This window comes from Fopius arisanus, unplaced genomic scaffold, assembly GCF_000806365.1.
Source record: "Fopius arisanus strain USDA-PBARC FA_bdor unplaced genomic scaffold, ASM80636v1 scaffold00078, whole genome shotgun sequence".
NCBI classification, from domain to species: domain Eukaryota; kingdom Metazoa; phylum Arthropoda; class Insecta; order Hymenoptera; family Braconidae; genus Fopius; species Fopius arisanus.
This window is the reverse complement of record NW_011887817.1, coordinates 385,171-411,084: the sequence shown is the minus strand read 5'-3', so window position 1 is coordinate 411,084 and position 25,914 is coordinate 385,171. Positions and strand designations below refer to the sequence as shown.

The following is a 25,914-nucleotide window of genomic DNA, read 5'->3' as shown; positions in this document are numbered from 1 at the left end:
ATCCTCCCCCGGAAGTTCATTCAGAATATTAGAAATGCATATAAAAAAGTTGTCGAAATATTTTCCACCACTTTTCGTGATAAACAGTTTTAAAAAAATTCTCAAATACATAAATATTTTTGAAATTGAGTGTATGCTCTATTAGCGGTAAAAAATCTCTCGCTCATTCGAATCATTCGTATTTTCTCTTTCCCTTGAATAGTCGAACGAATTGACATTAAAACCCTTTCTTTCCAGAAACTTTTAAATGAAAAACTTGGTAACTCGAGACTCACGTGCCATCTCCAATCCCACCAGCAGCTCTCTAAGTCACCCACCACTATTGACATTACTAATCCAACAATCTAATTACTTGCGCACACCCCACCAACAAAAACAACCTTTCCCTCAACGATAAACACATGTTAATTGAGTGAACTAACTAGATTAGAGCCGAAAATTATCACAGATATCGTGATACTCCAATTTGCACGCAACCGACCAAAACCTGTCTACAATATCCGATGTGTCGCACATCGTAACCTAGCCCCTGAGTACAATAGCTACCACCCCAATGTGGTGCCCAGCAGTTTCTAGGGTTATTATCGTGCTAACACGCGTGCCTCGAACGTACCATGAATTTACATACAGGCACTTTTCACTCGATGACCCCATGGGCTTTGTATTCCAGTTGAAGGAGTATAAGGCCAATGTGTTTCATATTCGTGCTGTTGTCGTGCTTTGAATTTGCATGGTAATTGTTCAAACTCAGGATTGGTATGCCAGTACAATACCAGATGGTTATCATTTTATTTTTCGATGACATTTAATAAGATATAACTATCGAAAATCAGTACTCAAGCCGATCTTCGCTGCTGGGGGCCTATCTCGACACTTGGGAATGTAATCCGTGAATGAATATTTGGTATTCCTTTGAGACCGCTGATCCATTAGACACTTCCACATACGAATGTGATTCGTAGACAGATCGGCAACATTCATTAACGGATTTGTCATTCCGTTAGACTTGCGATTCTCATCTACGAATCTTTAGGATACATCGTACGGGAATAGGATTCGCGTGGGAGATAAAATTGTCGAAACGAAAGATTTTCCCTCACGAATTTAAAATTCCCAAACGAAAGTGATCAACGAATCATTCGTTCCTTCACGGATTATGTTCCATTCACGAAAGACGTTTCGGTAATTTTGAAAAAAGGTTATACAAAAATCCCGCGGTTTGATTTAGGTTCAGAGATACTTCTTGAAAACCAAGAGTAGACAATTAGTCTATTTGGCTCGTCTTGCGGCTTCGCTACTCAAATTATAAGTTATTACAATTACGTCGTCAGATTCGCCCCAAGGTGCGGAATAAAAGGGGATAAAGGCATAAAAAAACACTCACAGAATTCCTTGATCGTCGGATTCATTTCAACTGATGAATAGAAAGGGTGAAAAATAAATGGCTCGAACATCCTAACTCAGGGGTATTTTCTCTGTAGTTATTTTTCACTCCTATTCTTCACTGGAATAGGGGCAAACCACTGAGTGATAAAGAGACAAAGCGGCCTTTTATCGTCTTCGTGGGCTTGTGAATGGAAAAGGGGAGGAGAATGGAGCGTCTCCAAGATCCATTGAAAATTTAGAGAACGACGCGTAGCTTGGGTTGGCAGTAATGCCACTCGTAAGACGATGGCAATTAGACGATGAGAGGAACGTTTTCACGAGAGGTATGCTTTACCTACAGAATGGTGGGGTTTTCCACTGCGAGAATATCGGCGAGTTGGAATGTAACTGAAGAATTAGAACTAATCCATCTCGTTAACAAGTAACAGTTCTCTCCCTGACAGAAATAAATATCAAATAATTTCTCGCGCCAAATACCTCATCTCGTGAGAATAAATGGCAAGACAAATATTTCGTAGAATGACTCAGTCGTGTTTGAATTTCCAGTCTTCATCATTTCAACAGGAATATTTCACGATGGAGTGAGCATTTTTTTACTCGAGAAAGCATTTTTGTGTATTAAAGACGAAAACATTAGTATAAATCTTAAAAGGACGGAGTGAATCGTGAAATGAATTCGAGCGGAAGTAATTACCAGGGTTTCATAAAATCGCGAAGCTTTCGTGGAGTTGAAAGCGAAATATTTTCAGTTATGTCACGCATGCGAATAAATTACAGAAAAATCCAGGGCCTTCTCAAAATTATTCTGTTGGACTTCTGCGATTTCTCGATGCAAAATTAAATAATTTCTACCAAATCTACCAATCTCAAGGCAATTTTGGACAATGAAGTTCTTCTTCTGTAAAATTTACTTTTTCTCGACACAAAACGTTTTACCGCTTCACTACTGAAATGTTTTCACCTCATTCCACATAAATTGAAAGCAGCATCTTTGGTGGCTCGAGAAATTACTCTCGGTTGATAAATAATCATCACGGGCCGTCAACTTCTAGATTTATATTTTTTCGCTCTTACCTGGAACTATTCGGAGGATTGGTTGTCCCGGCAAAGATGGTGGGTGCTCATCCTCGGGTGATCTCTCCGATGCATAACCCTGATCCTGTGGCTCTCCACCAAGTCTACTCGTTTTGATATCAGTTAAATGATCAAACTGACGATGCTTCATCAATTCGCACTCCGGTTTGTGAACGACTTTCATTAATAACTCCCCATCGGGATTGTTACTCTGCTGTTGGAACGCCTGAATTCTTGATGGATCACACCACTTCGGATCGATCCGCCTCTTTGGTAATGTACCAACAAGATCGAGATGATTATTGTGGTACTTGTCATCGTAAACACGCGAGTATCTCACTGCCGAGTCTACGGTGTCTACGCTCTGATTTTTACGCACAAGGTCGAAGTTACCGTGTTTGCAACGGACGAGATCCAAATCGCTGTCATGTTGATACCTAGGATAATAATTAATCCTCATTTAATTTTAATTGATCAGGAAGCCTGGCTGATGTTCAGTAACGACTGCAACTTCTATCTCAATTTTTCTGGCTTTTATTTAATGTAAGATTAATTATTATTGACGTTTCACTTAATTAACAGCATTTTAGAAATTCAAATTGATTCAGAATTCTCATGATGGGTCATTATCAATGTTTTAAAGACAGTCTGACGTATCGAATTTTCTGCAAAGTTGAAATCAATTTAGAGGGAAAATACTAGCGGAATTATAATGAAGAACGATAATAAAACTGTAGAAGAAACAAGAGAATTGTGATACTGGGCATGTAGAACGAACAGATCGATGAATCAATTAATCAACATCTATCCATCTATCTACTTATGCGATTGTAAATTGCACTGAATTTTAATTGATTCTAAAGACAATAGTACCTACATTACGAACTTTCAATTAAAATGATAAAAATCGGCGGCAGTATAGACTGCGCAATTTGTTTACACCAAGACTAAAAACGTAAATCTGACACTCAGCAGGAAGTCGTTCTTGCAAATTATTTGGCAGTCGTTATCAATCAATTTATAATTACACGCAATGACTGTTGTACAGTAATGAGAGGCGTCTACTTGTTGCTAAATCTCTCCAACGCCACCTCAATAAACAATATCTTGGCTTTATATAACTTCTGGGCTAGTACAAGTAAGAAGCTCTGTACTTAACTCTTAAGCAAATGTATGTTAACTCGTTCGAGAAATGCTAACGTTTCTCACCCCTGTACAATATAACGTATTTGAACAACGTAATGAACTGAACTAATTAAAAATTCAGGGATTTACTTCGCTGTATTTTTCCTCTTTTTCTTCATTTGAATTTTCGTTTACGGAAGAGGATTTAGTTTTTACAAGACAATATTCTTTCAGCGATTTGATTTTTCAGTCTCACACAGAGAAAAAAAATTCGTTCAACGGAAAGAGATTTTCATGTTCCATGGAATTTTTTAAGAGTCGGGTTAAGTTTTTCCATAAATTCATGTAATTTGCGTGATGCCTAGAAATGATTCAATTCCAGAAGATCAGTTCTAGTTTCAAAAATACTTCCGACGCTCTGTGTGAGACTGAAATGAATCATGAGACGACTCCACGATTTTTTAAATTTACAAGTGCATATTTTCTTTTATGAAAAAAAATAATGACAATTATTATAAAAATTATTACCAGAAAACCCAATTTTTATCTCGTCGATAGATTAATGCCCATTCGCATCGCTATCTTTCATCATAATGTTTTGTTCCACTCACCTCCACGGATTTCCCTCTAATGAATCCTGCGAGCGATATCTCACAAGATCGAGAGCCCCCACTGGACTATCAGAGGAATGCACCCCGTGAATTCTCTTTTTGTGGGGTAGTGTGCCCCCTAAATTTCCGCTCATCGTGTCGGATATCACGTTGTTGTTGTCTATCAGATCATCCTCCAGGGACTCCTGATCGTCCAGATTGTTCGGCAGAGACCCCGATATTTTGTACCTTAAACATGAATCAACGATCGTTTCATTATAATCTCTCACCAATCCCTTATTTTCTTTTGTGGAAAACCTCGCGAGTCGTTTGATTTTTCTATCCATTTCCATTAATGATCACCTGCCCAGGCTGATGATGTTAATTAACTTCTTTATATGAATTATCAATTAGCAATTGTTTTTCAGTGCGAGAGGTCAACCAAATGTTGACAATAGATGATATTCTATTTAAAAATAAAAAACCCATGGATTGTTGAGAGCTTACCTTTCTTGTGGACCACTAGAGCATGGCACCAGTATCTTTCCAACGTGATTGAGTTTTCCTTTGGGGTCACAGAGATTGCCAGAGGACTGTGCCCTGCGTCCAGTGAGGCCTTTTTCGCTGTGCCTACTGAAATTCGAGCCCATCTTATCCCCATTCGTATCACCCTCACCATCAACAACTACATAACCAGGACTATTCTCCTTATTCGGATAATTGAAGTATTTGCTTATGTCCCGGGCATTGATCTTGTATTTAGCTGGTATCGGTGGTGGTGGACGACGTTTGTTATTGTCCGATAGATCACGCAGCTGGGGACGGCAAAAACTTAGATAATTTGTGTGGTCAACCTCATCCTCAGTTTGGTTGTTGTTTATCTGGTGGCGCCAGGAATCCTGACCACCAGGCGAAACTACCACCCCCTCACCTGAAAAATGAAAAATTACTGAATAAAATTGGAGACACACGCTGAGTGGATAATTAATCAACGCCTCAATGGGCCAGATGCGGCATTTCTCTTCTTTCACGGGAGAAAATTCTCCCCAACAATTTTTTCCATCCCCTTTGTAATTCAAGAGTTTTTATCGCGCAGGTGTACACTTCTGGGGTGATAATGCTTTTGATGGGGAGGGGCTTTATCGTCTGCACTTTGCATTCATCATTTTGCATTCAGTATGTATAGTACTCGTCTTCAAGAGTTCTTTTCGAGATTTGGCCGGTTTTCCTGGTAGGGAAGGATGGACTTCTCACCTAAGAGGAAATGCTGAATTCACGTTTCAGATTTCAACTTGAGTGTGAAAGAATATTTTTGGGGTGTTATTGCGGATATCTTCTCAATTTCCAAGTTTTTTCCAAATTTCTGAATTCGGAAAAACGGTTGATCAAATTGGCGTAAAAAATATATCGCTTTTACGTTTTATAACTTTTCTCGAATTGTTACAAAAATTCACTCAACTTTGCCAAAAATAAAAAAATAAACGCAGGACTATGAAAATTACAAAATCATAAAATATGATAAACCCAAAAAAATCGTAATTTTTTCGCATCGTTCTTTTCCACGGTTTCCCAGAAATTTTCAAAAAAAAAATAAAAAATGAAAAGTTATTAGCAATAACTCCGTAAGTTTTAGAGTATTTTTTTAAACTTCTCTTACTATTCGAGTCGACGCAAAAAAGTTAATTAATTCAATTTTACTTGATTTGAGGAAGCGCTCGAAAAGTTCTTGCAATTTTTTTTCAACGATTTTTTAAAACGATTTTGTTCATTCATGAAGATTGAATGAAAAATGAGAAATACAATTCGAATGAGTCTGTATATACTGGTAACATAGAAAATTGCTGGGAATTATGAGAGATGAAATACTTCTCCCAGAATTTTTCTCTCCACTAGAATCATGAATTCGTAATGAAAAATTTCTGCAGCTCCATGCACTTCTATTCAAATCCCGATAGCGTCATGATTCATCGAACTTCTATTTTTCGGCTTTGATAGGATTTTCATAGCACGTGTGCGGTATGGAGGTTCCCACGGGAAATTATTTTCAATTATTCGAGCTGCTGGGTTCGTGATATAGTTCCTGGGTGATTGGTGATAGCGGATTGAGGGAGGGGCAGGAATGGGGAAAATGGGAGAAGGTGTTGTCGAATAGCATCAGATAGCTCGTTTTTGTTTGATCGTGAAATCGTAATCTGTGAATCAGGCATTTATAGGCCATGCGATAAATGTTTCGAGACACTGTACGGAGACCAATGCATTGCACCCGGCGACGTAATTGGCAATTGTTCTGAATTTTTTCTGTATTGATGCACTCAGGGAAAGCACCAGAAAAAAAATCTAAATTATAATTTTTTATAACAAACATTGATATATAATTTATTCTGTGAATTTTATTTGCAAAGAGGAAACCGTTTTCATTATTTTTTAATTAAGAAAATTGATGATGATGATGAACATGAATAATTGCATTGTGATGATTGAATACTAAATTCAATTGCATTGCCAATAATTTATTAATTTTGTGGAGCAGAAAATGGAAATTGTATTAAATATATAATATATGGAGAAATTTTTCGATTTTCTCGCAAAAAAAATAATAATTTAATATAAATTTAGGATTGTTAAGAATTTCAAAGTTTTCTCCTTGAAATTTTAAAAGTAATTATGACACAGTGTAAAAATACCGTTTGACTCAGAAAACTATTATGATTATCAATCACTTCCGATCTCGAGCCACGTAAACACGCGGTGGAATCTTGAGCTATAAACTATGTAACCGGTCCTTAAAAACGAGGAATTTTCACAAGCCAAAATATTTCCTACCTCTTCCATTGGAAAAATAACAGACTGGACTCATTCCCTCAACTCGCGACTCACAACTAAACTCATTCCCCAGTGACTGATAACTCGAGAGTGTCTCAATAAAAAAAAAAAACTGCCCGAGATAAGGTGAGACTTCTTTCTCCTGAAGTTCCAAGAAAAGATGATCGTTTATCTCACAAGCCAGTCCTTGACACAGAGCAATAAAGTTTTCTTCTGCTCCCTTTGACTCCTCCGGAAATAGTGTCTGGACCTGACAGACGTTATCAATAAACGCTTTTTATCAACAGCCTAGACGAATTCCCGAGTGGCCGTTAAAATTGCTAATCAAAGTGTCAGTGGCCATTATAATGAAAATTAGTGATTGCCAAGTCAGTTGGGCGTCAGCAATTACTAGAATCATTCTTGTGTTAGAAATCACAAGATTACACCATGCGTAACTATTCTTTAGAACCCATAAACCGATTTCATAAGAACATGATGTTTCACTAAATAAACCCTAGTAATAAAGTAGATCGCTCTGAGTCAAAACCATTGTCTCACTTGAATCAGGTCGAGTTTGACTTGATTTACGTCAAGTTGTCGGTTTGATTGAAGTTCATTTTTCGACCTAATTAAAGTTACTGCTTGGGTTTTATTCATCTCCATTTTTCTCGCAGAGTACTTGAAACTTGGAATTTTATTCAAACCAACTATTCAGCTTGATTTAGCTTCTTCGATCTGATTTACATTGATTCGTCAATTTAATTCAGGTCGACTCTCCAATCTGATTCAAATCAATTCCTCAACTTAACTGAACTTAATTTTTCCCATACCATGAACCAATGCTCCATACATCCGAACTCCCACTGTAATTTCTAACAATAACTTTATCAACCCAATTAGATCCACAATTCCACATCTGCGTGTCTCCGAATTTCCGTCTCCTCTGAATTGCCCTCTCACTCATTCCCCATGCAATTCCAACCAGTGCTAATCAATTTTTGATAGTCACCCCGAAAACTTCAGGTATCATAAGATTCGGGGAGGGGTCAGGGGCAGACGGCAGTAATGAGGGTTAAAAATGGGCGAGAGAGAAAAACAGAATAAATCCGACAACTAGGAAGTGAAGAAAACTTTGAAGGCAAGTTTTGTCCTCTCAAGACGACACCGAGACAAGAGTTTTCAACTATACAGAGACTGGAGCGAAATTTCGCGTGAAGATTCTCCCTACCACCTCGGAGCAGACATCTTTTTTTATTATTTCACCAGGAGACGGTGGAAGTGCACGAGGATATAAAAACAACGGAATACCAAGTGCCTGCGGATAGCGTGACGGCACAATTAATTAACAGTTTTGCATGTACACGTAACGCATATGTAACACTAAAATGGTGAACGGGTCGATGAGAAAAGCGGAAGTCGAAGCTGTCTGTTGGATATATATATTTTTTTTCTTCTCATCTGGCTTTGCCTTTTTCTTCATTTTCCTCCACTTCTCGTGGATTTTGTTCGCAGGTACGCGTTTCACTCTGGATGAGAACAAATGGGTGAACGCAGTGCGAGAAAGAGTATGAAATATCCAGGCAATATCACATTGCTCGTGAGAGTCGATCCTCCAGGGATATTGCGTATTATCTGCCATTGGTAGTGTCGGGGTAACACTGTGTGGGAGTATGTATTGAAAGCTTTTATGCCGGGGATACATATGCCATGGGCAATCGCATATGGCACTCGCTATTTTTTCTTCTCTTCTTTTTTTTTCTCCGGTTTTGCGGATTCAGCATCGGCGATACACTGACCGCCGGGATTTATTCGGAATGATTGGAAATACCAGAACGTTTGATGTCAAGAATTCAGGATGTGTGAGCACCGTTCACAGCTCGATCCCGACCATAAGTGGATTCACTGATTTTTTTTATATTTTATGGAAAATAGGAAAATATAAGGGCATTACACTCTTGAGACCTACATTACCCGCATGCAAAAAAATCTCGATCACGTATTTATGGGATTGATTGTCATCCATTTTTTTTGTTTGTATGAAAGTTGAATGGTTTGAATGGTTTTTGAAATTTTATGGGAAATTCGAGAATAAATCGGATGAGAATTGAGCGGAATTCCATTCTCGGTGGGAATTAAATGAAAAAAACACGTTTGATTAACTTTTACATTTTTCTCTCAATTTTTCTTATTTTTTATGAACTTTATGGGATTAATGCATAAAATCTGAACCCCTTTTCAGCCAAAATGATTTAATGACCCCGGGACATGTCACGATCATATGCAATAATTTTCCTTCGCTTTACCCCACCATTCCTGAAATTCATATAAATTTATAACAAACACAGGAAAATTATCGCACGCTAATAAAACTTCACGAGTCATAAAATAATGATAAAATGTAAACACTGTATATTTTTTCAGATCAATCAAATCAATCCGATCAACGATTTGCCAGAAATCTCACAAACCGGCGATTTCGGCTAAAAGGAACCAGAAAATTATTAATTTTTCAATTTGATAAAATTTGTTGACCCAACCAACTTTTCCGAAAAATAGAAAATCTTTTCTCATGTGTCAGGTAATTTTTCCGATTGCAATAAAATGTCTAGATTTGAAGTAACTCATGGCCTTGGCCAATCCCACTGTTAATCTCTCTAATTCACGCGTCAGCCTTTCATTCCCTATTCAGATTCGATTTCGCGGAATGCAACTAACGACACAAGAAGGAAAAAAAAAATGCCAGACATAACTACGCTGAAACGCCAATTTCATCCTGAAATATGATGCGCAATTTGAATAACAATGCCCCTCTAAATTGCCCCTAGAGCGGGCATCCTGGAAATATTGATAAATAAATGACCACTAAGAGGGCCAGGCATTTGTGTATGTTTTCATCGCAGTAAATGACTCTCTGGGTGTCACATGGAGTAATATGCGAGCCGAGTTTCAACCAACCACTGTGTGGGCGAAACTCGCTTTGCATATTTTCATACTCGCCGCACAGGTTATTTACCATAGAAGACTACGGAATTCCGGACTAGTCCACACAACCGGTTGCCAAAATCACGCATTAAAAATATTTTATTGCATTCCATTCAGGGATTTTGAATTACAATTAACGAATTTACATAATCAAACATTAGATACACTGAAAAATCCCAGAAAAATTGACTCTGAGGTTGAACTATCTTCGCAGAAGAATTTACTGATATCAACAACACACTTATGCATAATTAGGTTTTGTTCGAACGCTTTTATCAATGTTTAAATATATCTTCGAGTAACCTATTATACGGTTTTCAGATATTACTCTAAGGAGATTAAATTTAAAAAATATAATGCTCTTCATGTCATTTCTTGAAGTCATGCATTTGAATATGATGAATAAGAAAATCAACAATTTACTCGCGAATAGAACTCAAATCCCCGAAGTCCCATCCGTAAAATCCTTGCCACACAAAGAAGACGGATTATTCTATTTTTTTTTTTTTGGAAAAGTAACTTAGTCCACGAACTCTATGTTGAAGAAAATTAATGAGCATGAAATCCTACGAATTAATTGCTATTCCACCTATTCGACGAATAACTCTTTGGAAGCCGGAGAAAAAGAAATCTGCAGTTCAGTAATTAATACCCGACAGTTAAAGTAATTGCATTAAGATCAAGGATTACCCACGGAGAAATTTACAATACGAAACAGAATATTTAATTTGATTATAATAATTTTTTTTTCAATGCTAGAATCCTTCGATCCTGCACTTGAATATTTTCGCCTAAATCAAGTGAAAACTCGCTGATTTAAAAAAAATATAATCAGAATCGAGTTCCTGGAGTTGACGCATTTTTTCGAAAATAAGAAAACTTTTTCATCAGTGCATATGAAGAAAAAAAAACCTGTCATTTGAATCCACCGGTAGCAAAAAAATTAATTAGCTTAGAGAATTGAAATGCGGATTGTGCGCAGTAACATGACACATTGAATTGCCTCAACTATATTTACCCAACCGAACTAATAATTTCTCTCCCTCTATTTTCAAAGAGTCAAGAACGGATCTGGGACTAAATCCTAAAATCTCCGGTACTAAATAATTAATAACATCCCCGCTTGCACCATAAATCGTTACTCACGCATATTCCTGACGTATTCCACAGGTCAATGGTTTGAATTCATCGCGAAGGCCACAGCCCCCCAAAGTCCCCAGGCCACAATGCAAACACACTAGCTACCCCTTTACCACCCACTCAAAATCAACACTGAAAATCCGAAATAACCTAGCACAACCGTAATCCGAAGATTGTCACGATGCGACACGTCCCAAGTTGATCACCAAAACACCGTACGAGAACAGCACTCGGTACTCATGCCCATTAATCGGGCCAAGTGCCAAACTCCCTAGAATATAGTTGACCCAGTCGATCAAATTCCAATGAAGTAATCGATAGCAATGAAGCATGACCCAGCACCGTGGTCCTAGCCCCCGACATTTTGCATCATACTGCATCGAAAAGCCTCAACCAAGGCAAACCAACGACCGCTGATTGTCCATACATCCAGACAATCAAGATCATCACCATCACTCGTTCCATCAAATCATCACGAGTGTCTTCAAAGCACCACAAATCTATTTCGGCAGGAGACCGAAATCTCTTGGAATTCCCAAGTGTTTAATGATGCCAAATGAGAATAAAAAATCACCAACTATAGGCTGAAGAATGCAGTTGAGTTGCTACGGGTTTGCTGAACCACGCTTTACTGAACTGACTGGCTTCGGTTCTTGATTCCGAGGCCGAGGGGGAAGGCAAACATACGAAGAGAGAGGGTCCCAAAGCACCAACGGTAGATGATTCTATCGTTGTGTTGGTGATTTCTACAGCCTCCAACTGTACACTTTGGCTTGTTGAAGATACGTCGGAGGAAGAAATAAGAAGGAATGGAGATGTGGAAGGGGCAATGGGCATGTGGTGCCTTGAGTATTTCCTGAGGTATGCGTGACGTTTCAACGCGTCACGGTACTTATTCAACAGTGTGAGAATAATATTCATGGATTTTTTTATGATTATTGCCAATCGCGATAATCGAGGAATCACGGCTACTGACTTCTAATAACACCGGGATTGGATACTCCTTTTGGGATAGTCAAGTTGTATGTGGAGCACTGCCTGAAGGCCATTTGCTCTTCAGGGGAAGTTGTTGAAAGGTGTGTATGCAAAGGAGGATTAGAGATACTGGGTCTTCGGATTTCCGGTTAGTCAGTGGGTTGAGGTTTGACTTTGCTTCTGGCAAATGGTTCAGTTGAATCCACTCTCTAGTTCGGGGCAAATAGCCACGTCCGGAGGGCAGACGTGATCCAATGGAATTTTATTGGAAAAAATCTCAACAGTTTTCTTCCCTTTTTCAATTTTTTTTTTCGATCAAGAGAGAATTCGAGAATAACGCCAATGATCCAATGCATTTTTAAATAAAGACTTGTTCGAAAATTGCGATAAAAATTTTCGAAAAACGAATGAACGTTTTGTAGTATGTATTGATAACTTCGTGAGAAGATTGATTGATTGATTGATTAATCGATCAAGTTCGTTGCTAGCAAAAATGAAAATCGTTACGAATTTAAATCAAGAGGATGCATTCATACGATTTTTTTTTCTCAGTATATCTAAAAAATATTTTTGAAAATTAAATTACTTTTGATGGCTTCAATGCTTTACCGTTTTACTTCTGATCAATCTAGGGAAGTCATAATTTATGGAGATATCTTCCAACAAATCAGTGAGGCAGAGAGAATTCAATATAGTAGTTATATAGTAGTTTCTTATTCATCTCAATCAGAAGATTTGTCAGTCATACTCTGAAGTATCTTTATTCCTCTGTGATTGATTCCCTTCACCTGCATTACCTCGCCTTCTCAACTTTTGACAGATAGACAACTAAAATACTTAAGTTATTGCCTGAGCCGCTAGGTCCCCGGCTTAACTTCCCATTTTATCTGAATTAATCAGAGCTTTATTTTTAATACATTAAAAAAGAATTCCCCATGTCAGGTGAATGCACCGTTAAATATTTTGATTATTCCTAAAAAATTATGGAAAAACTCTCGTGCTAGTTAATTAAAACTTCAAAGTTGATTCCCTCATTTGTCCCTACAAAATGACGAAACTTTCGTGAAATAATTCATGAATTTTTCTCTGTAAGAGCATGATAAATTTTTTACCGCGTTTTTTACAACGTTTAAACTAATTTTGAATTATGATTTTAATGGGATAAATAAATGTGATTGAGAGCATGGTGTAGAGAAACCAAAGACGATCAAACATTGAATGGCCAAACTTGTTGAAAGGAGGGCAACATGCAAAAGAGGATTACACCGAGTGTTAGACGAGCGTAAATTTCCGGTTATTCATTGTGCCACAGTAACTCCCCGAAGGAGTTGAGTTGGATCCAGATGGATAGAGAATGCCGAGACTTAAAGTGGCCCAACACCATTCCTGATGCTTCTCCAGCCAGACTAAAACCCGACATGCCACGAAATGCTAGTGTCCACTGGGAGACATTGCGGTAGAAAGGAGGGTGGGGTTTGTTACAACGAAATGTTGCTGGAGTTAGGTGGATTAATATGGTCAAGCCCGAGGGGAAATTGATAGTCAACTATAGTGGACACTATGAAAGTGTGAAACGTAATTTAACCGTGAAATTTGGGGTGAACAATGGGGCTTGTGAGGGACCATTTGGTCTCTCAGTGTTGGAACCACTTGAGATAGTCAAAGTGTGGGCGTCGGTTGAACTTTGATGAACGTGAAACTACGGTGGGGAGGTTGATGATGATGAATTTGCCTTGAGGTTATGCCTAGCCAAGAAGTTACCTAGGCATCGGCCAGTGACATCCTCTATTTACGGTTTAGCCATAATTCCACGTTATCTTTGACGTGAGGTACCGATAAATCCCATTCGTATCGTGTGAATTGTGGCTCAACGGAGGATACAGCATGCTTTCGGTTTATTCTGTTGTCCGAGAATATGGAATACATCCACCTGAGAATTTCTACCCTCCATGTTGATGACAGCTTGCAAAAAATGCCAATAGCAAACTAAAACAAGGTGTCGAATGAACGCGTACGTTTTTCATTGAAATTCGCAATGAACTTGTTACCTTTAGCAACAAACCAACTAAACGTTTATTTATTTTTCGAAAATTCTATTCGCAGTCGATTATACACTTGAATCAGGAAAAAAAATATCGTCTGAGGATCAATCGCATAAAGACTTGATCAAAGCCATTTTTCCTCAGTCCATCAATTTATTCAGACCTGAATAATTTCAAAATTAGGCTCGACCTATTCTCCGAGGTGAAATCTCAACCTAAACCTATTAAATCATATGCAAGTTTAGGTATTACCCGAGAGATCAAATACAACTCATACATACACGCTTTCCATCTCTGCGCGAGACAGTTTGATTTACCAAGATCAAATATATTTGAACCCCCGTATCACTGGATGGAGTGGGAAAGCTAGCTGGACCTTGTCCAGCATCAGCAGGTCGTTAAATTCAGCACTGAGGAGAATTCGAATCCACCAGGATTGCCAGGATCGGCGAATTCAATCGGTTGGAACGAAAAATTCGAATTCTACTGGATACACACAAGTCCCTGGACTCCACCATTTCTCTTTGATTTCGAAAAATAAATGAAACGGAGTTTGCGAGTCACACTAGTTTATCAGAAGGACGTCGTGGATTTTACCAGGGGAGTCGTTCGTTAGGTCTGAGGTCTTTTTTTTTCTTCGTCTTTGAGTTTTAAGGGAAGTTTTGGGGGTGTGGAGAAAGGCTGCCAAGCACTCCCTTACCAAGTTAGATCACCCCACGCCTCTTTGGCTCGTTCCGGTTGGAGTAACGCTGAAATCTGGAAACCTTCCATGGGTCATTCCAGAGCAACAAATGGCTTAAATTCGTTTGCCAGCTCTCCGTGGGAGATGCGGCTTTCACCACGAAAAATCCCTATTTTAATATCTCTGAGAATATGTTGATTCAAGTTGCGACAAGTTTGAATGAAATTGTTAAAGTCAAATTGAGTCAAATTGAGTCAAATTGAGTCAAATTGAGTCATGAAAACTTCACGACTCATATCACGTCTTCAATTGCCTCGAAAAAATCGGTATGAATCAAATTTCAAGAAAACTCGCACGTCTGTCCGGTTAAGGTTGATTTTTCCACTCGAATTAAAGTAAAAACTCAACTTGAATCGAGAATCATTGCCCTTTTCCGGTCAAGCCGATTTTTTATCTTGATTCAAGTCAATTGTTCGACATGGGAAGTTGACTTGAAACATTTCGCTTCAGCATCAACCACTTTACAACTCATTTAAACCAAAATTGTCGGAGTCAAAGTCAAGCCCGACCAAAGTTTCCGACACTATATAGGGGTTCAAATCAGAGAATTCTCAAACTAAAGTCAAATAATCGCGAAACTTGAATGAAAAAAAGTTGAGACATGAGTCTAGACTCGATAAAATATTCCAAGAGCAGTAAATGAATTGAATGAATTTCATGTATGTTTTTTATTTACTTGATAAATTTATTGTCCCCATGGGGATGATTAAATGGGTGAAATCCTGGTCTATTCTATGTTAAACTCGGGTCGTCGAGTAAACTGATAATGGTACCTATCACAACGATGTAGAAACGCAGAGCATCAGCGAAATCCGATGGGCATTGTGGCTATGCACTGGTGTCTGGGTTTGAATAGCACTACAAAGGGATCAAATGGTGTAATTTGCGTAGCTCTGCGCTTTTTTTGATGCGCCTGACTGTTGTTCCAGTCGACAGTTATAACTGAAGAGTACAAAAAGAGATCCCCAGCGTAATTTCATTGGAAATTGTCGTACAAATGGGACTGAATGGGCCGTTTATTCCTCAATTTTATTACTGCTCTTGGGTATTTCGGTATCAATTCCACCCTCGGAATTGGAGATACACTGTCAATGACTCGTACACCACGGGAGGAGTAAATATAGCGTTCTGACCAAACCAGTTCTTCTTAAAATAACTTGGCGTGCATTCTTCTTCACTAAACGTGCATTTTTTTTTTTATTCCGACGATGGTACCCCTCATTCCTTTATCGAACGTTAGCAATCATTGAGTGTCATGAATTTTTCAATTGCAGAGTCGATAATGTCATTTTAAACGAACGGAAATGCTTCACTTGGAGATACATCGTAAAAAATTATTATTTTGAGCGACTGGTCACTTGACTCAATGACTTTAACTCGACAAATCCGAATTTCCAGTCTGATATTAATCGAAAAGTTATTTGATTCGAGTAGAATCGCATCAACTCAAAGAATCAACTTGAAGCGAAAAAAATAGATATGGATTTGATTTTCAAATCAATTTTTGACACAAACCGACATGTCCACTTGATTCAGACGAATTTTTTTCTCCGTATTAATTAGTAATTAGTAATTTAATTGGTTAAAACAAAAACTGTTGCAAATCGAATCCAATTGAATGTGAAACCCATAAAAACAACAATATAATTCAATCGAAACATAAAAAAATTGATAACCGAGATTTAAATAATTCCATCGAATGTATTTGCCCTGTGAAACCCATTGAACTGAAAATATCGCATTCTTCCTGAATTTTTCGATAATCAAAGAGAATCCCACGAGATTAATCCCGCAAACTCGTTATTATCATTCGGAAAAATGGAAAAGCTCGAAACAGTGAAAATTCGCTCGCACGTATGCCTGGGAGATTAATGCACCGAGTCGCACAATATGGAAGAACGGTTTCGGGATGGAAAAGTCTTACCGATGTATATGCACACGTCGCATGGAAAAAAAAGGAAAACAGAGAAGACGAGATGCCGGAGTGGATTAAACAGAAAGGAGAAAAAATGAAAACAACCGAGGCTCGTGATAATAACCGTGTTGTCCGTACGGCACGTAGGGTTCATTCGCAAAAGGGGTCGCGAGAGCCGCTTCGTCGGCTCTTTTTCCACATTTACGTGCACACATGCATCGTGCGCTTTCATTCGCACATCGATGAAGTGAATTACACGTTTTTTTAGTTCATTTCATTCGCTCTCGGAGAAGAGGATACTTGCAAAACGTTTTTTTCTCCGTTGTCATTGCGGTCGCGATTTAGCCCCTCGCGAACGATTACATTTTCTTTTTTTTTTATAGAACGTAAACTCTCACCAATGCATCAGCAATAATTAGTGATTTGAATCAAATTTTTTATCCCTTTTGAAAAAATGTTACTTCATTTTTAGAAATGGCCATTTAGCAGAATAAACTAATTCTTCAAAATCTTTTGTTTAGTGTTAATTTATATGAATAGTTTGAATAGAAGAGTGTAATTATACTCAATGAACAATTGATCTTTTTTATATAGGAATTGTATTTAATTCACGAAAGAAAATATTCAATTTGAATTAGTAATTCATTATTTGAATCAAATAAACTATTTATTGATGTGAACTGAGTGGATTTTTGCATCAATAAAATTCAATAGTGTTGTCTAAGAGTTATTAGTCGATTGTTCTCATCAGAGTCGCCATCCTGGGAACAATAGGACAAGCATCGAGGGTTCGTCAAATTTTTTCTCAAAAATCCTCTAGTCTCGACCAGAACAAGGTAGACGACCTGAAATTACCGGAACAAACTTCGCGTAACCCACCTCTCCCCCCGCTAATTGTCCGCAATAAATCCGAAAACTGGTCGATACGTTGTTTCGGGACAATTTACGTGACATGTGCGCTAGAAAATGGCTGCGTACGAATGCGTCGATTAACTCTGAGCGAAAGGGGGATGAACCTCACAATGCACGGATCTACGGACGGTTGAGCCCCAAAATTGCGTAATGTGCAATGTCCACTGGCCTAAACTCAGCATCACACCGTTTTTCTATACCCGAACAAAATACCCTTTGTTATTTCATCATTCACCTCTAAATAGAAATCGTTAAAACGTTTTCAAAAAAAAAATACAGCCTGAAATTACGCTGTGGGAAATTCCTTTTGATCAACAGATAAACGGTATTTAAAGAATATTTCCGTAATTGCAGAATTTTTTAGAATTGGGCAATTTATATTCATTGGGTAAATCACTTGAGTCTAAACGTGATTCATTGGAAAGAGAATTTCGAACTTCATTTGAATCATCATCATCATCATTCATTTGTAAAAAATTGATCTGAACGAAATTGAACAATCAACCCGAATTAAACCGACAAATCCAGGCGAAGTCGAACTCAATGAAGCTGAAAAATCGACTTGAATCAAACTGGAAAAACGACCGGAGTCGAACCGAAAAATTAAAAAAACGAGTGGAACGAGACCGAGGACTCGACTTGAATCATAACGAGCCCAATTCGAATCAAGCTAACATGATTCAACAATATCCTCAACCCATTTCGGATCGACACCTTCAAATATCGATTTAAGAAATTTTCCCGAAGAAATCAAAACTAAAAAATGTTTTTTCTCCATGTACTTAGGACATGAATTTTTATACTGAACTTTTCGCAAGTACCAAAAGGTACAAAAGTATTTTTTCCAGACTACAACGCAGATGACAAAAGTGAAATTCCATGTATCCAGATTTCAGCATGGCAACCGTTTGGAGAACACATTCGTCGGAAAAATATGTGTCACGTAGAAATGAGCAAACGAAAATAGTGACAACCACGGAATTCCGGTTAACGCGATGTTACCGCGCGAATGAATGCGTCGATTCGCGTGTTTTCGCGTATTCCAACCAGAGATTGTACGGTTATACCTGTATATATTTTCACATGTTACCTGTCACGAGATGAATTGAACAAGTGCGATGGGCAGAGGGGGATATTGATGATGGAAACGGGAGTGTGACAAAGCTATTGTTCGCAGAGACCGAAACGAGAGGGACAATAAAATGAAAAAAGTTATCAAACATCAGCTAAAAACAGAGAAAATCTCTTATTTCAAGAAAATTCACCCAATCCTATGCTCATTAATTAATGAATATGAGATCCTAGAAATGATTAACTATATAACTTCCTCTGGGAATTTTTTCAACCCAGGCCAAACTACTTTGTGCCTCATTAATTGATATCATTTTTTATTCCAGAAAATACACTTTCTCTTTATTTCAGAACTTCTTCACTAGAGTTGAATCATTCATATGAATTTTAATTTTGAGATTTTTCAAGTGAATCAGCTTAAAGCTCGAGAGAAATTTACACGAGAAATTTGAAGGAGAACGTAAAATGTTTCATAACGATGAATTTATGTGATTTTTTTTCTTTATGTCTTGGATTTGAAATTTGGATTTCAATGAATTTGATAACTTTCCAGTCTACATGATGGTGAACCGAAACCGGTTGAATCGAAAAAAGGCGAAGAATCAACTTGAGTCAAGTCTAACTCGAACTGAATGAAGTGGAAAAATGGGGGAAAATAAAATAGAAAAATTGACTTGAACCAAGTCGAAGAATCAACATGAGTCAAGTAGAACTCGACCTCAACAACAATTGCCCTCCGAGTTTTGACAAAGATAAACACAAAATGGTTAGAAAAAAATGGAAAAAAAATTTGTTCAACGGCCAGCAGATCAACAGTATTCCCCGGTGCATTGCACCCACCGTTTGATCAATGATTCAGGCTAACCTGTATCACGTGATAGCCTACACAACAGTTGTAAAATCCACCGACACCGGAGAGTTCCCCATACGAACTCCCCGTAATCGATACGATTTGTTTGCACTAGTGGTAACGTAGCAACAAACAGAAGGTGTTTCGTATATCTGGGATTCCCCTAAATTCTCAAAATTCGTATCTCTGGCAGTGGCGTGTGCTTTCTGTGTGTGCACAAGTGCGATTTCAAACACATAAACATTCACCCAGAGAGTGTTTTCAATGAGTTAATATTGCATAGCAGTCTGAGTCACGGATGCCAAAGATTGATAAGAAAAACAAGCACGTGCCTTCAAACGTAAATAGATATCTGACGGAAAAATTCACCGGTTGATTGTACGCCTTTTAAAAACGACATTACAACGAGTTACGTAAATCATCGATATAAGCACATAAAAATATTATCTGTTGAAGAAATAGGTGACGAGTTCCGGGGTCGGATTATATTATGTAGGTTGGACTGGGGCAATAATATTAACACCTGTCCGAAATGATCACTTTTCATAAATATTGAAGAGAAGAAAAGGGTATTGTCGTGAGAATGAAATTTCTGCACTGACGGAAATGAAAAAATAGTGACGAAAGCGCAGTCTTAAACATGTGGGCACAGTAATACCTGATTTTAGAGAAAAAAAAATAGGATGGATTTTGTTTTGGTCGAGGGAACATCGGCAATCGATTGGTTCCAATGGCGAAACTTCCGGTGTGGCATCTGGGAGGGGGATGGAGGAAGAATTACAGCTCACTGAAATTCTCGGTGGGCCAATCCGTACCAATTCTACATTTAACAATTTTCAACGTTAGTTGTGCGCTCTTGGGCTTGAATAATTACCATCGGACTGGGGTTTTTAATTAAACTGCGTATCAGAGACTGCGCAAGTGGATTTGACTGGGGTGGAGGTAGAGCTAATGGGAGTTGGTTAAAAGTTGGAGACGGAAATCAAGGAATGGGGGAGGGTTTTTGGGGTAAAACGAAGAGTTGTTGTATTTTGTTTGTGAAGCATGTGCGGGTGGCAATTGTTTTTTAATGGATTTTGTTGATGACGACTTGGGGAAATCACACGTGAATAAATGTAAGCGTAAATTATCGTTCATACAACAACGTGTTTTAAAAGTCAATTACTCGGGTAATGGTCGTAAGTTACGATTTTCTAAACGCAATTTGGGACAATTAGGCGGTTAATTTATACTTTAACTTCAATTGTTAACGTGTTGAAAGAGGAAAATACGGCTTGTTAAGCGTAATTTACGTTTACATTTCTATGTGTACAAGGAAAATTAAATTTTCAGTTTTCAACCCTTTTTTTTCTCAATTATCCGTTTAAATCACCTATATTCCCCTGGTGTACGGTAATAAAATCTTCAAAACCCCCCAAAAGAAAATTAAAAAACTCCACTATATTTTTTGGGAAAAAAAAATCATTTATAGATTTTCCCCATTTCTCCGTTTTATTATCAATCGTTGAAATAAATCGTGGATCGAAAAATGATTATTTTTAGTCGACAGAATGAGATTTTTCTGGAGTTCCGAGCACTTGATTTAGAAACTTTTAATCGACGATTAAAATAATTTTCTCGACCATCAAACAACATATTCTCAGTGATCCTTTCTTCCTCGATATTCTCCAATTTCCGAATAATCATCCTTCACCGCACTCATTCATAATTCGAGCTCACTCCAATCATAATGAAATATTCACATTAAATTCAAATTCCCTTCCAACACTGCAATTACCCTCCATCCAATCGATTTCTCCCTTTTCACTAGCCAAACGAGTCCATTCACCCCAAGATTTATCTCTTGCCATTCCCACCACTGAACCTCCTAATCTCTCGTACTCTCATTAATTCATCAACCCCCGATAATAATCAATACACAAGATAAATCCGACATTTCACTACACCATATACCAACAGCCCTACGTGATCGGAATTGAACGACTCCACGATACCATAGTGAGATATAATATGAAAAATCCATTTAATAAAAAAAGACAGAAAAAAAAATTCCAATTTTTTATCCTGAATTATAGAATGCAGATGTGCGAACATTCATATTTACGAAAATACCTGAAATAGTAATTTCTACACTAGCTCAAATTGCATAAAAAAATTTAAAAAAATGAAATGATTCAATTATTTTTTAGTTTGGGAGGAGAGTTTTCCCGTGGCTGTCAGCCAAACCCGACCGGCCTTGAAACTCTTTCCTGCCCCTGGGACGAAAAAAAAAGGGAAAAAGCCATTTTATCCCTGCCGAGAAAAACCTTGAACCAGATAGATTAATAAATACTCTCGTTACCCATAACCTGCCTGTTCCCCAGAAGTAACTGGTACCATCGTGCTTGGAATTCAGTATAGATATCCTTGGGGTACATCCATATATTCATCATGGTACCCCAAAAGCGTACGTATGCATTGGTGAAATAGAAAGGGTTGGGGTGGAGAATTCGGGTTGCCAAGTCTGAGGGAACATTGGCATTGGAGACAAGGTACTACCTCCTAGCACTTTGGGGACTACTCTCACACTCAAATTCACCGACACTAGTCGACTAGTCGAGGATTCGTATATCAAGGTCCTCTTTCCTATTCCTCTGGTGAAAGAGGAGAGTCGTGACTCACCAGTTGGTACCCACGTCGTTTTCAATGGCGACGCGGGATTTTACGACTTCGTGAGTTGCGAATAAATTGTTTCAACATTTCGTGTACTCTCTATCATTTTGGCAAAACCATTTATCGGTTTACTAGCCCTAGTTTGGTAAGTGCCCATTTTTTTTTCTCAGTCCATTCTAATCAAACAATAGTCAAGACAATTCACCAATCAAGGAGTCAATGGATATCATTCATCACAATGAACTGATGATGAATTATGAGTAAGACAAGAATTATCTAATAAAAACGCTGCGATTCTCAATGACTTCCTGATATGCCCCCACTAACCCATTATTTTGCTATTATTATCGATTGTAATTCCTATTTATAGGCTATGAGTTATAAACACGGCGTAATTATAGTTGTTGTGTCCTCGAACCTGTTGTATCCATTACTTGTGAGACCTGATTTTTCTTATGAATTGTTTCCATGAATTATAGTAACGAAAAAAAATAATGATACTTAACTACGATTGTAATACCGACCGGAGAAGATAATGGACGAACTGAGAGCGACGAGTAATATATTAATTATGGAAAAAGTACGGACGCGAGATGAACTTGTATGTCTATGTTCATGAATTGACGATTGTGAAGTCGTAATTTGTGTTTTTAATACTGTGAAATTTACGTGTAGATTTTTTATGTGCAATGAGAAATTTACGCCATACTCCTATGACTTTCTTGAAACTTCAGTAACAATTTCATCTGGCTATTATTATTATTATTATTATTATTATTATTCTCGTTTAATGAAAAACCTACAGTAAATTTATCATTAATTAAAAAAAAAATTACCGCGTGTGTTTTTATTAATTATAAATTTCTGATGGAATCGGGTTGAATTTTTAAGAAATTGAAAATCCACGTGGAAATGAAAATCGAGAATTCCTTGATTACTCAAAAAATGGATTCGTCAATGTTAAAAAAATAAAAGTCTTGCACTTGAAATGCCAATTGTAATTTTTCAAATCCCTTTAACTCATAATTTATATGAATGAGCAGCTCCTGCGGCCAGGACTTCCCGGATCTCGTGAAAAATGCAATTAGATGGCGCATTTCTCCATCACCTCTCTTTCATAGCCCATGAGGTTCGGATAAGGAGGATTAAGTTGATCGAGCTCATGTACCTCAGGAGTATGCACGTAGTGTACGTGAGGGCTAAGATAGCCTATCCGTTAAGGGTATTAACTCCTGCAGACGATAACATCAAGTTAAAACCCGGCCAATCGTGCAATTCTCCCGGATAAACATTACAGGAGAACCTGGGGCAATATGGACACCCCCGAGTAAAATGGACACCACAAAAAATTAAAAAATTGCGGAGTACAGAACGTTGAAAATGGAAAATTGAAAAATGTAGTTACAACGGTCGTCCTGGAAACTCCTAATATAAAAAGGAGATAAAAAAGAGAAAGGAAATCGATATCGAAAATCTCGAATGGGCATGGAAAATTAAATAAATTAAATATAAATTTCAAGGGGAAGATCCGTGAGGATCTGGAGGACATTCCTCTTAAAATTTCTTTTGCAGCGAAATAAAATCACATTAATAATCACTTTTTTATTTAATTAGGTCGTGAGGTATTTGTCTTTAATTTTCAAGCCTTATGAAAGCATGAGGTCCACATTGCCCCAGGCTCCCCTGTACCGCTCTGATTACATATTTTTTTTAAAACCCTTCATTACAATATTTTACAACGCATCTCAAATGACGAGAATGGGAAATTTATCGCCATAAATGGCGAACAATAATGAAGCAAGTGCGTGGACAAACGGCCTTCACCGGTGCATAAAGGCAAGGAATTTAAATTTTACGAGATTCCGCTGTTGATTTTTTTCATTCACCATTTCCTAGTTGGCAATTCAATGTACGTAATGCCGCACAATGTCCTCTTGAATTTATTTTATTTCATTATTATTTTTTATTCTACTTGTCCATTCCAACCGACAATTGCCGGTGATGATACTTTTTTAATGAGAAATATAAGCCATTCACGGGGATGAGGTACTTCGGGACCAGTGCGAAAATCACTGCAACTCATTCGCAATTTATATGCGCATAAATTAATGTGATAATTAAAACACTCACGGATGCGAAAGAATATTGTCTATTTTTCGGGGGACGTTTTTTTTTTATTTTCACTCGTGTTGGTGAATTTCACGGATCAACAGAATTTTAAAGGAATGATGAATTCATTTCCTCGTCAAATACCCGTACCCAAAGCATTTTTTTATTTATTTTGTGATGAAACTTTTTAATTGGCCGAAAATCACGCTTGAAATTTCGAATGATATGACATTATATTTTTAACCACAAAAAGCGATGAAATTTGTGCGCAATTGATCATTGAAAAATTAATTAATTTATCGAATATTCAGGTAATTCTCCATTTTCAAATCCATACAGTTCTGAAAAACTACGTACGACTCTCAAGCAAATGAATCCTTAGCAAAAATTATTTTTATCCGAATGATGTACGTCCGTGAATTAGGCTCGTCCTGATTTCTTAATTAAATTATTCCCTCCTTTCAAACCTACCACGTTATTAATGGTCCTTTGACGGTAAAAGTGAGGGAAGCAATCAAATAATGTGTGTTGGCCCGATGCATTTCTGCGGCGGGGTCCAACCCTAATCGGCTTTTCCCCAGAGGTACACACAACCCCGTGGCATTTGCTCATGCCAACATAGAGGAGCATCGTTATATCCACCCTCAGACATTTGTAATTCCATTGCTTTTGACTGGGGAAAACCCACTCCCCACCCCCTTTCTCTTGGCAAAATAAAAGAAAAAAAAATGTCTACCTGACCGGCTTTTCAGGGAGAGTGCATTCTCAAAGTCCTCTTTAGAGCGATACAACTGAGGCCCTTTGTGTTAGCCATACCAACATCTACCAACATCTACCAACATCTACCTGTTCCCCAAGTAAAAGAGAGAGAAAAAAAATCCATACTAAAATATTTGCCTCGTACCATTTTTACCCCCTGTTCCACCACCGTTGCACCAACTTCTTATCACTTCTCTCAACATCTTCTGGACTCATAAAAATTCATGCTATTTAACACACCACCGGCAGACCCTTCCAGGCATTTCTGTTTCGCTTCGAGAGGAAGAATTTTTCTTTTTTAAATGAAGTAGCTCGGTGACCAAATACCTGAGATAATTGATTCACAGGAATTGGAATTTTGAGAGAGAAAAAAAAAAAGGGCAACTCGAAATTTATAGCTATGTGAAGTTGGCATCGAAGTTTGAAAAATCTAACTTTTTTTTGTTGGTTTGGATTGTACTCATTGAGTACTTGAATGTACCCTGTGCACTTTTTTTTGTACCCTCTTACTTTAGCCCTGAAGCAGGGGGGCAAAATCGTGCAGAATCGGAGTTCAAGAAAAAAAAAATAAACGTGGCAATCAGTTGTACCTCAATAGTACTGGTATGTACAACTTTTTTTTTTTCAATACTAACCCCCCTTTTTATAGTTCACCCCCTTTCAAAATTTTAAAAGCCATAAAAAAAATAATATTACATGAATGAATTTGAAATTATTAGTACATGTTTGTACCATACTCATTTTACATCTTCATTTGTTTTTTTATGAACTATACCCTTTTATAG

The 25,914-nt window shown here is 37.7% G+C and overlaps 1 protein-coding gene across 8 annotated transcripts in view; it reads right to left on the bottom strand.

Moving 5' to 3' along the window:
- Positions 1-25,914, bottom strand: part of LOC105270116 (uncharacterized) — a 74,461-nt gene that overhangs the window by 18,738 nt on the left and 29,809 nt on the right. For 6 of the 8 annotated variants that reach the window (XM_011310834.1, XM_011310838.1, XM_011310835.1 and 3 more), the window contains exons 3-5: positions 4,683-5,106; positions 4,197-4,424; positions 2,461-2,897 (exon numbers count right to left, since the gene is read on the bottom strand). In XM_011310834.1, the coding sequence (XP_011309136.1) occupies positions 2,461-2,897; positions 4,197-4,424; positions 4,683-5,106 (1,089 nt within the window). Of the gene's footprint in view, positions 1-2,460; positions 2,898-4,196; positions 4,425-4,682; positions 5,107-6,998; positions 7,041-11,108; positions 11,714-25,914 lie in introns of those variants that run through there. The other 2 variants (XM_011310841.1, XM_011310840.1) reach the window with 2 other exon arrangements.